General features: G+C 43.8%; 1 protein-coding gene across 1 annotated transcript in view; it reads right to left on the reverse strand.

Moving 5' to 3' along the window:
• The window catches only part of Pgm5 (phosphoglucomutase 5), a 173,842-nt gene that overhangs the window by 39,836 nt on the left and 117,844 nt on the right, over positions 1-16,162 (reverse strand). Inside the window, exons 8-9 of the mRNA XM_032891741.1 lie at positions 9,750-9,885; positions 4,874-5,057 (exon numbers count right to left, since the gene is read on the reverse strand). Coding sequence (XP_032747632.1) covers positions 4,874-5,057; positions 9,750-9,885 — 320 coding nt within the window. The remainder of the gene's footprint in view (positions 1-4,873; positions 5,058-9,749; positions 9,886-16,162) is intronic.

A 16,162-nucleotide genomic window follows, 5' to 3' on the forward strand; every position in this document is an offset into this window, starting at 1 on the left:
GGGTGATGTCATTTGCTGGGCAGGGGACTCTGCATTGTGTCAGAACAGAGAAGGCAAGCAGAGCACTGGCACACATGCGTTCTTTGCCCTTACCTCCTGGTATTGATGTGATGTGGCCAGCACCCTCAAGCTTCCACGGCTACGACTTCTCCGCTATCTCTGATATGATAGGCTATAACCTGGAACTGTGATCCAAATGAATCCCTTCTTCCCTAAGTTATTTTTGTCAAAGTATTTTGCAACAGCAACCAGAAGGAAAAATCAAGTCAAAAATTAGAACTTAAAATTTTGACTTTTTTTTAAATGATGGAGGAGTAATGCCAGTCCTTGGATTCCCGGACCACACACTTCAAAGTTGCCCATGGATTTCCAGCAGTCCCACCAGGCATAGGCTACTACAGTGCTGTGCTTATAGACAGTCTCTGTAGCAAGCAAACAGCAAAGAATTTGTATAAACGGTATTGTTGAAAGCTGCGTCTGTTATCTACTTCTTTCCTCTAGTAAGTCAAGGTTAGACCACACAAGAGGTGACTAGGAGCTTCCCACTACCATGGTTCATTCATTGGAACCTCAAATTTCACTACAAAACATTGGGAGGAGGGCTAGGATAAAATACAGATTCAGCACGATGTTTTCCAGTGCTAGTACACACCATATATTATTTTCAAACACTATCTGTTGGAATATGTGTGCATAGGTGTGTAGATGCACACTCCTTTGGGGATGAGGGGATCAGAAAAACGGAAGGAGGAAATGATGGACCCTTCCCTCGTGCTGACACTCAAGTTAAGGATTCTGGATAGAGGGAAGGAACTAATATTTCTTGCATGTGGATTAGCAGCCAGCCACTGCACCCAGAGCTTTATAGAATGCTCTTCTCAGTCATCCTCCATCACCCACATGCAGACCTCAATCAACACTGCCTCTCAAATTGAGACTCAGAGTAGTTCAAGAGTATAACTAATGTCAAATGTCTGGACAGTAACAGATACACCCTTTAAGCCTGGGTACATCTGATTTCAAACAATAGGGTACGAAAGCGGAAGTGGATGCCAAAAAGGATCACAGTAAACTGCATCCAGTGGCTGAAGAGGGGTAGAATGCCAGGGGACCACAAGTTTCCAAAGAGGAGTAAGAGGCTGGAGAGGACAGTGAGCGGCTCCTATGGCACATGCGGAGTTACAGGGTGGTGTTTTCTTTGTGTTTTAGATACTGCTGTTTTTCCTTTATGGATATAAATTTTCTTTTCTTTTCCTTTTTCTTTCTTTCTTTTTTCTTTTTCTTCCTTCCTTTCTTTCTTTTTTTTGAGGCAGAGTCTCATTATATGACCCATCTTGACCTAGGACTCATGATCCTCTGCTTCTTGAGTGCCAGGATCAAGTGTGTGTGTGTGTGTGTGTGTGAGAGAGAGAGAGAGAGAGAGAAACTATGCCTGGTTCTACCTTTATCTTAACTTTAGAAGAGCCCACAGTGTAGTATGCTGTTTTAAAGCAACAGTATTTAAAAATCAGAAGACATAGTAACTAGTGTTAGCTGGACCCTCATGTACTGCTGGCAAGAACATAAAGTGGTTTTGAACAAGAACTGGTTTTGAAGCCTTAAGTTCCTTTAAGCCTCAGCCCAACGATTCCACTTCTAGTTGTGTACCAAGAGTGCCGCAACCCACGTCTGTACAACAGCCTGTGAACACCCACACCATGGTCATCGTCACAGTCGCAAGTGGAACCCAGCAACTGACAAATGGAAAACAAAACTTGGCCACCCATGCAATGGAGCACGGCTCAGTCCTAAAACAGAATGGAGTGTTGATATACTGAATAATATAGAAGGCCGGGGGAATAGATAACAAGTGAAAGCCGACAGGCAAATCACATGCTGAGGGATGCCATGTGAACTTGAGCACATGGGATTCCATTTAGAGGCAACGTCCAGAACAGGCAAATCTATAGAGTCAGAAGTAGGTCATTGGTTGCTAGGATCTGGATGCTGGAGGAGTGTTGGAAGGGAGGTGACAGTTAAGATGGGTAAGGTCTCACCGTGGGCTGGCTACGATGTCCTAAGATTTATTGAGGTGGTGGTGGCCGCATTCCTTTGTCAATGCAAAAACCAGTGGCAGTTGCACATAAATGAACAAATTGTATAGTGTGTGTGGACTCTGCGACCATAAAGCCATTATATATTTATATTTAGAAAACTGTACAGTGACAAAAATTCAAATTATACATTTTGTGTATGCTCAATAAATATCTACTTAGTGATTACACCAAAGAACTTTATGACTGTTTTGAAATCATTGTAGTTCATTTAAACCCAACTATCTGTTTGTGGAGCCTATTACTCAGAAAGTGTGCTGATTTTGTACAGTATAACCTAAAGTGTCCCCCAGATGAATGTTGGTGTTTGTTGATAGTCTATAGGGTTTCATAGCTCTGCTGTGCTGAGTCCCATCTATACAGCACCCAACAGAACAAACGGTGTCAAAAGAGTCACTGGATTAGCTGACAATGATCTCAGTGTTAACTGATCCCTCATCACCCACACTAAAGCAGACCCAGGCCTGCTGAAATGCTCCAGTGACGCAGAGCCACCCTTACATGAAGATGTCGCTCACAGGGCCCCGATATGTGCAAAAAGAAGACAGATTTTTGAATTCTTTACAAGGAAATTCACAAGAGCAGGTCCTGGCAATGCTGATCTCTTTATAGCTACATTAGAACTCAGGTGGAACATGTGTAGGAAGAAAAATATTAATATATTCCAGAGTTCAAATGAAATATAGTATCTGTGGTTATGAAGGAGAAGGTAAATAAAACCACCTCAGAATTTGAGATTCAGCTGAGGAAGTGCCCTGGTGTAACTGGTTAGAGAGCATCTAAGAAGAAGACATTTGAATACCCCAGAAGGTAGAGAAATGTTGGTTCAAACAGCAAATAAAGTCTCTCGACAGACAAACTTCATATGACTAGACTAGTAAACACGTTAATGTAATTGTCTCTAGACCTGTGTCCCCGAAGATAGTTTTAAGCTCTCTTCAGAGAACAGAAACCTCACAAGGATATACTTTAGACAAGATGGGGATGGGTGACTTCAGGATGTTATAGCCATAGACCCAGATGTGTACTTTGGAAAGTGTGTATTTCAAGTCTCTTTAACCTTACTGCGACAAAACAACAACAAACAAACAAACAAACAAACAAACAAAAAACCAAAAAAGCAAAGTGAACCTTGGGGATGGGGAAGGCTGGCCCAGAAGGAAAGTGAAAAAATAAAATGTAAAATACTATTCAAGGCACAGGGACTCAAAGGTGTCACATGAGCACCTGTCTCCCATTGCCGAGGGTTGGATCACTGCTGTTATTACCGAGCAAGGCCCTTCAGTGAGAACCAACTTCAGAGAATGAAACAGGTCATATGTATGTGGGGTGGTGCTCCCCATGGAAAGGAGAACTAGCACTTCTGTCTGACGTAGAAAGGAAAACTCACACAGTTTTTTCCTACCTTATTTCATTCCTTGTCTGAAACATGTGTGCAGTGAGTGTTCTGTGGATGGAGAAGTGTGGACCTAAGAAACCAAAACACTTCCTCTAATTCCACGCAAGTGGCACGATTGGACTCTGACTTCTAAATCCTGTTTTCTTGACTGTATTGCCTTTCTAAACGGGTGATTAAGGGCCTGTAGAACGAAGGACTGCCTGTTTTCATTTTTTTAATGCAATGAGTGTTCTGCCTACATGTAAGTCTGTGCATCACGTGTGTGTGTGTGTGGTACCTACAGAGGCCAGAAGAAGGCATTAGAGCCACTGGAACTAAAGCTTCAGATGGTTGTGAGCTGCCGTGTGGGTGCTAGTGACTAACGCCTAGACCTCTGGAATAGCAGGGACTCTCAACTGTTGAGCCATCTCTCTATCCCAAAGGACTGATATTTTGATGGAGATTTAAAAAATAACAACAAAACTAAGCCAACTTGAGGTAGTATACCAAGAGAATAAAAATGAATGCACCAGGGGTTGGAGCACATACAATGCAAGCGCTTTCACAACAAAGACGGCAGGGGGACATATTAGGATATTAGGATAGCAGTAATGCATTTTATCTAGTGACAATCACCTGCAGTGTCTGCCCATGATACTGTCTGCACGTGCAAAGAATGTATAAAAAGATAAGACCCTGGGGATTGGAGAACAGAATCGCTCTCAACATTATTCAGGTTGTATTACTCTGTAAATGTTAATGTCTGCGATGTGCTCCCAGAGGCATCACAACTTGTCATAACCTATAAATACACAAGATGGAGGGGAAAACTCATTGTAGAGACGTCAACTTTTCTCACACAACTCACCAAGACAAGACCATAGTGGAAGCTGCAGTTGGCGTTGCTACTTGCCTGAGATTAGCATTCATCCATGCATCTTCCACTTGAGATTTCTGGGCAAACTTTCCAACTCTTCCTTCTCTGCCAGGCACACTGAACTTATCTAAGCCCTCGTGGTTCCTTGATGACACAAGGTAATAGGAAATGAAGCACCCCTACACCGGGAAATCTTAACAACAGATATTTTGTTCTAGGCACTTCTCTGACTTTATCACCAAGAATATCCACCACATAAAAGCTCCCGAGGTTGCTAACCATTAAAGGAGGGAATTCTGGGCCTATTCTTCCTATTTGAGAGCTTAGCATCAGTTACTAAGTAATAAGAAATACGGGACAAAATGGCCCAGGTTCTAATCCATCCTCTGCCTGTAATGAGGTAACCTTCATTAAGGGCTTCTTCTTCCTGGATAGAGAGTTCTGCTGTTTAAAATGAGGAGCACAGAGAAGACCTCCCCACCCATTTGCCTGATCCACCTGTGTCAGTGAGTCCCCTGCAAATACCTGTTTCTTGGTCACGGTGCCATCCACAGGGTCCACATACTCAAAGCTGTCCGTCTTTGCAATGCTGTAAATGTGGCTCCCCACAGCAAACTGCTGGCCGATGAAGGACTTGTCTGTAACCAGGGCCTCCAGGTCCCTCATGATGTAATAAGTAGCCTTAGGCTCCAGTCCCTCATAGTCAAACCTGTTCAGGGGGAGAGCAGGACACAGGGAAACAAAACCCAATCAGAGGATGGGCAATTGGGTGGACCCCTCAGGGATCTTGTTTCAGGAGATACAGAAAAGCTTATTTAGAAAGAAAGGTCTTTCTTTCTCCTCAAAGTCTTTCCAATGCCATCTCCACATGGCAGCCTTATGAAACTCAAACTCTGTGGTTCCTTTCCTACAAGCCCCTCCCCAAACTCCTATCCTGTTGAGAATAAAAGCTAAAACCCTAAGCACATTCTATCATACACTGGGATCCAGCCCTGTCTTGCCTAGCTTGATCTGAACTGACTTTACTTCGCATCATTTTTCCCCCTGAGACTCAGTAAGCATTTAGTGAGGTTTAGTTTCAAGTTTAAGGAGCTGATGCAGAGGAACTAAGAAGACATCTGAAAAACGGATGCCACAAACTGAGAGCATATCTCTTTCCTACCCAGGAGGGTAACTAACTGAAAGAATCTGTAGGCTAACTTAGAGACAGGCTGTGGCTCTCCAGTCTAGCCTGAAGCAGGGTGAAGAAATGTCACAGAAGGTTCTGACCAAAGAAATAATTTTATTCAGATTTTACTTTTACCTACAAGAGAAAAGCTTAGTTAGGTCAGTTGTTCTAGCTTTATTCATAGTTTGGTTTCTGTGAATGCGAGTGTATCCAGTGTGTGTGTGTGTGAGAGAGAGAGGGGGGGGGAGGTAGAGGGAGAGAGAGAGAAGAAGAGAAGAGGAGAGGAGAGGAGGGGGAGAGGGAGAGGAAAGGAGAGGAGAGGAGGGAAGGAGGAGAGGGAGAGAGGGAGAGTTGGAGGGTATATGAAGCTATTCTGAGCTTTACGTATATTGGTTTATTTGTTAAGTAGTAGTTGAACAAGTTAGAGATTTCAAGATTGACAAATATATTTAAGACACTATTTACGATGGTATTGGTACAGAGACAGGCAGATTGATCAACGGAATAGAATTGAAGACCCAAAAATACAACCACACACGTATGGACATTTGATCTTTGACAAAGAAGCCAAAAATATATAATGGAAAAAAGAAAGCATCTTCAACAAATGGTGCTGGTCTAACTGGCTGTCTGTATGTAGGAAAATGAAAACAGATCCATATTTGTCACCTTGCACAAAGCTCAAGTCCTAGTGGATCAAGGACTTCAACATAAAACCGGATACACTGAATAGAAGAGAAAGCAGGAAAGAGCCTCAAACTCATTGGCATGGGGGAAATTTCCTAAACAGAACTCCGATGGCTCGGGTTCTAAGATCAAGAATTGATAAACGGGACCTCGTGAATCTGCTTCACACCTTAGTTCTTGCGCTGACACCTGATCTGCTCCCGCCACCTTGCCCCTGCTCCCAGTCCTCTCCCCCTCATCAGTTCTTAGGCTTCTTTGTGCCTGGTACACTCAGAGAGCTGGCTTGTCCTGTTCTTTCAGTCTTCGAATCTCTGGAAAGTGCCACTCTTGAGCATCCATCCATCCACCCGAGAAGCTTCCCTTTCTCTCCTTGCCTGTCACCACCTGCACATTTTCTTTTGCATTGTCTCCTGGATCCCCCCCCCACACACACTGGTCTGTGTCTCTGTTTACTTCTAGTCTGCCTTTGCCCTTCAGAATATGAGTCTGAGAGGGCACAGACCTTAGCTCTCCCATTCTCCGCTGTTCTGGGACTTTGTGAGAAGGCAATGGGGGTGGGAGGGGGACAAAAAGAGGGAGAAAGGGGAACTGAGCACACTATAAAAATCTCTGGAGAACTTGAAAGAAATGTCACAACTGTTCCATTCAAAAAAAAAGTCTTCCTAGCCACAAGCTATCCGAATCAAATAGTAGGGCTGGGGTGGTAATCAGAAGGGAAAAAAGATTGAAATTATTCTTGGCTTGTTTATTTTGGAGTTTGGAATATGATGAGGCATACCACACAGCTGGCACAATGCCAGGCATCAGAGCTTTAAAAAAAGTCTGTTCATTGGTTTGTTTGGTTTTCCCCCTTAGTTACTAATATAAAGACATTGTCTCTCCAAACATCATATCATTGTCTCCAATTCCAACGGGCATGCCAAGGCAGGGGTGGCTGTTTGCAAATGAAGCTGGAGGAGGGGCAGCTGAGCCCAAATGGCTTCAGTAGGACTTCACCTTCGGGCTTTTTGCCTCATAGAAAACCCTGAAAGATGGGAACTCTGAATATTTGCTACGACTTTTATCAGCATGAAAGTCTTAGAAACCGTCAACAAACATCAGAACACTTGCCAAAATGGGGGACATAGAATGACACTGTACCCTTTTCTCCCTCCTACACCTTTGCTCAGCTTTGGAAACAAGATAACAGGAAATTCCTTATAACACTGTCAGCACATGTGTGCAGATATGGGATTCCCATTAGAGAAGGCCACTCTGGGAGGGCAAAGACCCAACTAAGAGCCAGGCCTAGCAGTGTGTAGTTGTATTTCCAACACTTAGGAGACTCAGACAAGAGAATTAAACATGAATTCAAGACAAGCCTAGCTCCATAGTAAGATTAAAATAAAACTGTATATATAAAATTATAAATAATTATAATTATAAACACATATATGTATGTGTACACACACACACACACACACACACACACACACACACACACACACACACACACCCAAGGCAAGCAGAAAGAGGCAGGAAGATGGATAAGACAGGAGAGAGTTCGAGGCAAAAGTTCAATACATGACAACATTTGCTAATGAGGAAGACCATGTTGAGTCTAAAGCTGAGATCATGACCGAGCATCTGACCTAGTGTTCATCTTCATACACAAATGATCCCTGAAGCTTCCCTCTCCTCTCCAGCCTGATAGCCCCTCCAGCCACCACTCCGGGCACCACATTTTCAAGGGATAAAGCCTCAAAGTGGAGAACTGCTTCTGGGGTTTACCCAGACAAAGAACATTGGAAGACTTTCCTCAGTCGCAACTTAATTCCACTATTAGTGACACTGGATTGTTTTATGACTCCATCCCTGACAAGAGAACTGCCACCTAGGAATCAAATTATTTCAAAACCCCCTCCCTCTGTCTTGCTATTTGCTGGAATTGCAGGAGACATTTGTCTTTCGCTGTACCTGTTTCCCTACTCCCTTCTTCTTAATCTCCGTGTTCCTTTCAGACAGAAATTTGAAGTACTAATCCAATGTCCTGTAAGAAATCCAGTCTCCATTGCATAGTATTCTCTAATATGGTATTGTTGTGAAGAGAGAAATTAGCATTACAAGCTCTTGGCCACAAAACATGAAGTATATTATAAATACGCTTATCATCATACCATTTCTTCAAAACACTGGTAGGAACCTAGATCGGCATCCCACAAATTATGAGGAGAACATCTCTGACATAGAGTAATCTCCCCACTAGCTGGCAAGCTCTGTGTATTTTTATCAAGTTGGAATCTTTATAAGGTCTTCATGCAACAGAAGAATTTCCCATGCCAACTAGTCTTTGAATATAAATTAAACCAACATATAAATAAAATTCCCCAAGAATCAGGGGGTGTGGCCCATGTTAGGAAAACTGATGAGCAAGACGAGGTCCTACCTTAGAATTTCTGTTTTACGACTCAATAAATAACGTGCTGGTTTATTTATTGTCACATTCCTAGTCGTCATACTAGCCAGGCATCAGAGCTGTTATGGCTGTTTTCTGGATTCCCCAGAACATTGCAGTCCCTTAGAGTTTAATAAGCACCATCACGGTCTTCCCTATTCTCTGGTATTTATCTAAGTAAATGGCTTCTCAAAAGAAGAAACAATCACCATATAAGGGAAACATTGAATGCTCCTTGCCCCTCAAGCCCTTGGAACTCAACGGAACACCCAAAACTGATAACTGCACGCAAGCAAAGCAGCACGAGCCACAGAATGAGCCACAATCCTGCTTTAACACTCGGAGTCTGAGGCTACCCCACACACAGTTGCCTACAGTCAACAATTTTTCTATACCACCTTTCCTCTAAGCATTGCTTGGCCTGAGATACACACGCCTGGCACCTGGTACACACAGCTAGGTAGCAAATCCTGGAAGGCTCCTACTCTTTCTTACTTCACCAACAGGAAATGGGTTGACCACCTATGGTGAGTTCCGGCCCATCATTCTTTCATTTGCCTCCTTTAGGGGTACTATTTTCCTTCTCTGTGTCTCTTTTCATAGGGTAAGCTTCTAGCAGAAATATGGGGTCTCTGAACCATGTGGGTCATGCAAAGAATCCAAGCTCAGCCATATTAGAACCTTTCCAATGTGTAGAAATTAGAGTCAGGTTGGAAGAAGATTCCAAAGCCACCAAACTGTCGACTTCTGTGTCTTCTCACTCCTTAAAAGGATGGATGTGGGATAAACAAATGTGTCTGCTTTGACTACAGGACTCACGGTTCCTGTGGATCGCAAGAGATTTCACGAAGCTCTGCATTTTGATACCCTCTTGGCAGGACCACTCATTTTGCCTTATAGTTTCAATAAAGGATTAGAGAGGGCTGTCTCCATGGCAAGTACAATCTGTCCTTTAGTAGCCCTTGCCACACTCTCAAACAGCTAGCCCCAGTCTTCCAGTCCCTTGGATGCTTCTAAAAGATGCTTTCTCATCAAATTCTAGACCATCAGGTTTAGAAAACATCTCTCAGCGTAGTTCTCAAGACACATGCAGACAGCCTGACCCTTCTTACCTGCAGTAGTAGTGGCGGCCATATTTGGCCCAATGATCTCTAACAATTTCCTCCACACTCTGTTTCCGGGCAGCAATAATGGACAGCCAGACCAAGACAGCCCAGAGGCCATCTTTCTCCCGGAGGTGATCAGACCCTAAGGCAAAAAGAGAGATTCTGTTGAGGGTTCTTTCCTGGGGAAAAGCAAAGGGAACAAAACCATTTAGCAACTTTGAGATATATTGAAATGGCTGTATGTATTTACCCACTATGCAAACTTGGTATGTTATAATATACTTGGCGGTTTTTCCTTTAAAATATGTAACTGAAATTCAAATAATAACAAAAAAACACAATAAAAATCCTAACAGTTTTTGACGGAATTGAAGACCCAAAATGATACAATGTTACCATTTACTCTCCATTTTATTCAGGAGATATTTGACAACTCCTATAATCATCTAAGCGTATTTGTATATCCTGGGAATAGAGGAGTAAGGAAGGAAGTTCTTTCCTCACAGTCTGAATTCAAGTATATGGGATTGGGCAAGAACAAAACAGAAGAATATGACACATGAAATAGGGACAGATGCTTTGAAGGAATCAGAGTAGATGCTGGCATTAGAGGGTAGCAATAAAGGTAGTGGTTTGCCCAAAGGACACATTGTAACCTACAGCTATGGGCTTACTTAGAGGAAATGGTCTTTGCAGTGTGATTAAGTTAGGGATCTTGAAATAAAGTCATCCTGGACTTAGGTAGGTCTTAAGTCCAATAATGGTGTTCTTACAGACAAAGTCATGGAAAGGGAGGAATAGAGCCCCAGGCTGCATACAAGCTGTAACTGGAATTATACTGCTGTGATCTTAGAAGTACACAGAGGCACCAGAAACTCAAGATACAAAAAGGGATTCTGCCCCAGAGTGCCCAGTGGAAACACAGCCTCGTAGCACCTTCATGTTGGATGCCTGGAGTCTGGGACCAAGAGAGTGCATTTTCACTGTTCAAACCACCCAGCTTGTGCTGAAGAGTTATGGCGACCTAGAGACCAATGCAGCTGTGAAGGTCGAGCTCAACAAGCTGCTCACACCTGAGAATGAGACAGCAGGATGAGCAAATGCACATCGACATCCGGAGAAGAAGGCATCCAAGCCGAAGGAGAGCAAACCCACAGTCCCAGAAGCAAGGATGATCGGGAGGCTAAAAAGGGAAGCCTTTCTCATACAAATAACTCACGCAGCCTAACGGGGAGCTCACTGTGCTACATGCACCCAGAGGCTTGTACTGCACATACATTTGGTGTCTGTCTCTTGGTCAGGAATGAGGACCCCAGCAAACCTCTGCTGCTTGCCAGGCGTGAAGCATCATTTAGAAGTTACTAATCTTTCCTGGCCTCAATTTCTCATCTGTAATATATCACCAATCTTGTGATCCCATAACAGTCTAATCGAGCTCAAAGGGCAGACTCTAGGGTGGTGGTGCATGCCTGATTTCCCAGCTACTCAGTCAGCTGAGGCAGCATCGGGAGTTCAAAATCAGCCTGGGTAACATAGCAAGGCCCTGTCTTTTAAAAAGGAACCCAGAGAGGCAGGCGCATTCTAGAGGCCAGTTTTGTGTGTTCAGGTCCTTCTGTACCCACTCACTTCGGTTTGCTATACTTGTAACAGCCTCCGCTCTACGGCTTCTTCTGGGATTAGTCAACCAAACATCCATCAGTATTTGGAAGTGGTTGTGGCGAAGGGTAATTCTCATAAGGTGCCGACAATGCTGCCTCCTCAGTGCTTGCTTCAGAACACATCGCCCTGGTACTAACACGAGCCTCTTTCTTCTTCTCCTGACTCTAGCAATAGCAACATCTTAAGAACTGAGCCGGGGACCGGGAGCGGACCACCTCTTATTGCAATCAAGCAGCAACAACGGGGCCAGCTCACTCTTGATTCTAAGGTGATGAAATAGACATAGAGAATCAACAAAGGAGACTCATGTCATAGAAACTTTAAAACCTTAAAAATGGGACAAAATGATGCCTCGGTTTAGTTAAATATCTGCGCAGACTAAAGCTGAAACTGCGGGCCATTTCTTTAGCATTGTTGTTCTGCTGAGAGGACTGAATGTGAAGTATGTTCTCTCCAGGAGAAAAACATGCAAGCAGAGAGGGCGGCAAAGTAATTCACATCAATAGGAAAAGGAGACAACTTTTTTAGTCTCTAGTTCTTAACACACACTGATCAATGGTCTGCCAGTGACACTGTTGGATGTCCCACTGTGGTTGACTCCAGGTTAAGAAGACCCTGGGCATTAATCATCACACCATAAAGAGACTTGCCTCAGCCAGTGAGTTCTTTATGCTGCTCAAAAGAAAAAAAAAAAAAAAAAGGAAGAAATTTGGAAGACTCAGGCTTAGCAATGTGGCCAACTACCAAAACAACAAGCCAAGGAAACTGGGCCCAGTACAATCATCTCAAACCCTCTTGTCCTTTTATAGCTGAGGGGGGGGGAAAGGTCACTTTTGCTTACTGGCTGGAGAAAAGTACCCTTTTGTCTAAAACAAGGGCTTTGCATACCTTGGATCTCCAGCTGGGTCACATTACCGGAGATAGAAGCATTAGATGCTATTAAGTCCTTAAGATAAGATATCAGAATTTAGTGGCACAGAGACACAGAGTTCTTTTAGATGGATAAAAACCCCGGTCATCTGCAGATAATGCACAAGAAAGCTGTGAGCTGGCCTGGACGTCTTTGCCAACAGGGCCAACAGTTGCCAAGCATCATAAGAGGCTGGCGATCAAGTGAAGTTCGAGGTGCTCTCTAGTTCATTGAAGAAGTGAGAGAGACAAGGCGTGATGCTGCAATTACTGAGGTGTTTCCGTCGGTGGGGGTGGAGCCCTTTAACACACCTTTAAGGCAAGTGAACTCCAATGCCCTATCCCTTTATGCAGTGTATAAAGAATATGAACACAGGCAGGAAGAAGCAAGCTGTTTTCTAGAAGCCTACTATGAGCGGGGGGAAATGTACACACACAGACACACACACACACACACACACACACACACACACACACACACACGCATGATAGATAGATGATAGATATAGATAGATAGATAGATAGATAGATAGATAGATAGATAGATAGAGATAGAGATAGATAGACAGACAGACAGACAGACAGATAGATAATAAATTGCACAGTGTAAAATGCTTTTAGGATTCACGGAGAGGACCAGACAGCTGTGACAAAGACATAAGAAAGCACTTTTCATCTGAGGCCAGTGAACCACATCCCAAACCAGCAACTGTCAAGAGGGAACTAATGATGGGCCAGCAAACATCTGAACAAATGTTCAGTCTCACTGTGGTCAAAGAAAAGCCAATAGAACTGGGCAGCATTTGCAGGCTGCCACACCAGCCAGTGCTCGCTTCAAAAGAAGCTGCCCCATCAACAAAAAGGCGTCCATGCAGATGAAGGCAGTGTGGTCCAATTGATTGGTAATAATGACCGAAAGCCTGAACAGGCTGGTAGCCTTTGGACCCTGCTGTTCCCTTTCGAATCCTTTACCCTTATAGACATTCACGGAGCTAACTTAAAGGGGGAAAGAATTAGAAAAATAAATATTAATTGTTGAACAACAGAGTCATTGCGGAAAAGCTGAGGGAAGACCTCTTACAGAACAAAAGCATTAAACAAGGGTCTTCAGGAACAGATGTTCATGCAAACTTAATAACTGGAAAAATTACTTTAATAAAATTAAGATGGGGCATATTTTTGCAGGAAACACATGGATGCATATGGGGCACAGGTGGACCACAGAACTTCTAAGGACAGTTATGTGACTCTGAAAGTGACAGCGCTGTGGTCGCTTTTCTTCTCTGCCCCTTGCTTTATTTCTACACTAAACATGTAAGTATTTTCAAAACTTAAATTTTTAAACTTGTCAACGATCCATAAGAAAATTTAGATTTGAAACATGTGCATTCCAGGATGTTGCGTGGTTAAGATTCAATCTTTTGAGATACGCTTCTTTCTCTCCTCCGTGATATGCCGGACTGTGCCCTTCCTGTCTTTCCATAGTTGGAGGGCTTACCTTGGGACACTGAGTAACACAATAAATAAATTATTGCGATAATTTATTCGATAAAGTATACATGTATATGTGCACTATACCATGGGAATCCTGAATCTCAGTATTATTACTAAGTACAGTTTTTGAGCCTGGGTAGGGGTCCATGTCTGCCTGCTCTTGCTCTAAGTCGAGCTAAGATAATAGCTACTGCTTTCTGGTTCAGGAGAGACCGCTGGCCTTGTCATGTGAGTGTCTGTCAGGCCAGTCTTGTGGTTTCTTTCTGTCCTTGCATTTGAAAAAGTGAGATCTTGACCAGGTTTGGAGTGACTGATCCATTCCGGGACTTTCCCAGTTTGGGTTTGAGAAGTCTCATATCCTCAGAAGTGTCTAAGTCCCTAACGAAGCAGAACAGGGGTCCATCCAATAAAAAGGATCGTTTGCTCAAGAGGTTCTGGGTAATTTTTAGTAAATGTGAACATTCATCATGTGCCTCTGTGCACACACTCCCCGGAACCGGAAATGACAGGTTACCTGTACACCCATACAAGTCTATTTGCCAGCATCACACTGGCGCTGGAAGCAGAATTCCAGGCTGAGTAGAGTCCCTTCTAAGCTAACACTGCACCAGGCTCAGCCATGCCATACACCTCTCCCAAGGTTTACAATTTGACAGCCTTTTACTATAGACAAGGGATGGGGTCACGATATGAGGTCACACAGCTATTAAGTAACAAAGAGATTTGAATCTGAGCAGCTTGGCTCCAAAGACGATACGGACTTCCTGACTCCTGGAGTAGCACAGTGACGAGAGCCTCCTAGAAGGGAGCAGGTGAAGCAACCATGTGGTCAGAGCGGAGGCAGCTGCCTAAGGGTCTGGGATGGACTTGCAGTCCTTTCACTTCACACGCCACCTCTTAGGAGCTTCTATCCGCTTGCTCCTCCCTCTCGTTCGGCTGTGGTGAAACTCTAGCTTCATGCCATCTTCCCAGGACAGGGACATTTATTTTCTTTAAACGAAGGACCATGAGTTAAAACCAGGGGATCACCATCCATTTTGGATAGACTCCCAGCCTGCCAAATTCTTGTTCATTTTTTCACACTCATTATATTCAGTTCTCTCACATCTGGTAGAGAAGGAAGATTCACTAAAAATGGTCATTATCTGACTGTTTTTATATATGTTATATATAATATAGAGCATACATTCTATGCTAAATATAGACACTCTGAAATGCACAGAGGCTCGTCAGTGGGAGAGCAAAGCTCACCTGCCTGGAATAGGGTCAGGGCAAGCTGTGAGTTCAGGAAGGCCATGCGGCAGCGGCTACTGCTCCCATAACCTCTGCACTGTGGGATCCATGGTTCTTGACAAGTGAGAGTCGTGGTAATAGACAAACAATATGCAACATACAGTGCTACTAATGATATTTCGTGCAACATAATCTGGCTAATCTGATGGTCCTTTAAGTAGCACCTGGCAGGCTCTATAGAAAAAGGTTGAACATCTGAAACTCTTCCCTCCACTGTGTCCCTGAAAGATATGAATGAAATGTTTGCTGAACAAGTAATTGAAGGACAGTATGAAAGCGAGGCTAGCCAGAGCAAGCTAGCCTGTTACAATGGGGAAACTCCCGTAAGTCATCTACCTAAAGAGATCTGTCTCGTGAGTGGGAAGACAGGCACAGAATAGCAAAGCTGTTTGTCCGGGTCAAACAGAACCACACAGCAGGGCGGGGGGTCAAGGCTGGAGCCAGACTGCCAGATCCTGGTGTTGTGCCATTTGTAGGTCACCATCCGACAAGTTACATAGAAGCAATCCCATCTCATATAAAAGTAATAATAATAACAAGGCCTTGGGGACAGATTTCCAGCGTCACTGAAACATCAGCAGCAGGTGTTGGAGAACCTGCAAGAGTGAGCTTGAATCCTCGCTTGATCAAGATGACTTCAGCTAGAGGCTTGCCCCCGCCCCAAGTCATATTGATGTCACCTATAAAACAGGAGCTATTATGGTCCCTTCCTCGTTTCGGGGTAGAGAATGAAGTACAGAGGATGAGAGGCGCTGTGTCTATTACATAGGATGCTTACATAGGTCACACATTATTTTATTAACCCATCCCTAGTCAATTTACCCTCCAGGCCAAAGAACGGAGCATGCTAGCTGTTTCATGGGCAGTCAGTGGGGCACTTGGACCATGCCACAAGAGGAACTGGCAGAGGACTGGCGAGGTAGAACATGTTGAAACCCCGGAAACCTCAAAACTTGATTCTGGCACAAGTGGAACTAGCTCTCTCCCTGTTTCTGTGCCTGCCTCAGAGCCCTTGATTGGAAACCCCAGCCAGGTGACCACAGGTATCAGTCAGGGTATCCAGC

The sequence above is a fragment of the Rattus rattus genome, chromosome 2, assembly GCF_011064425.1.
Source record: "Rattus rattus isolate New Zealand chromosome 2, Rrattus_CSIRO_v1, whole genome shotgun sequence".
NCBI classification, from domain to species: Eukaryota; Metazoa; Chordata; class Mammalia; order Rodentia; family Muridae; genus Rattus; species Rattus rattus.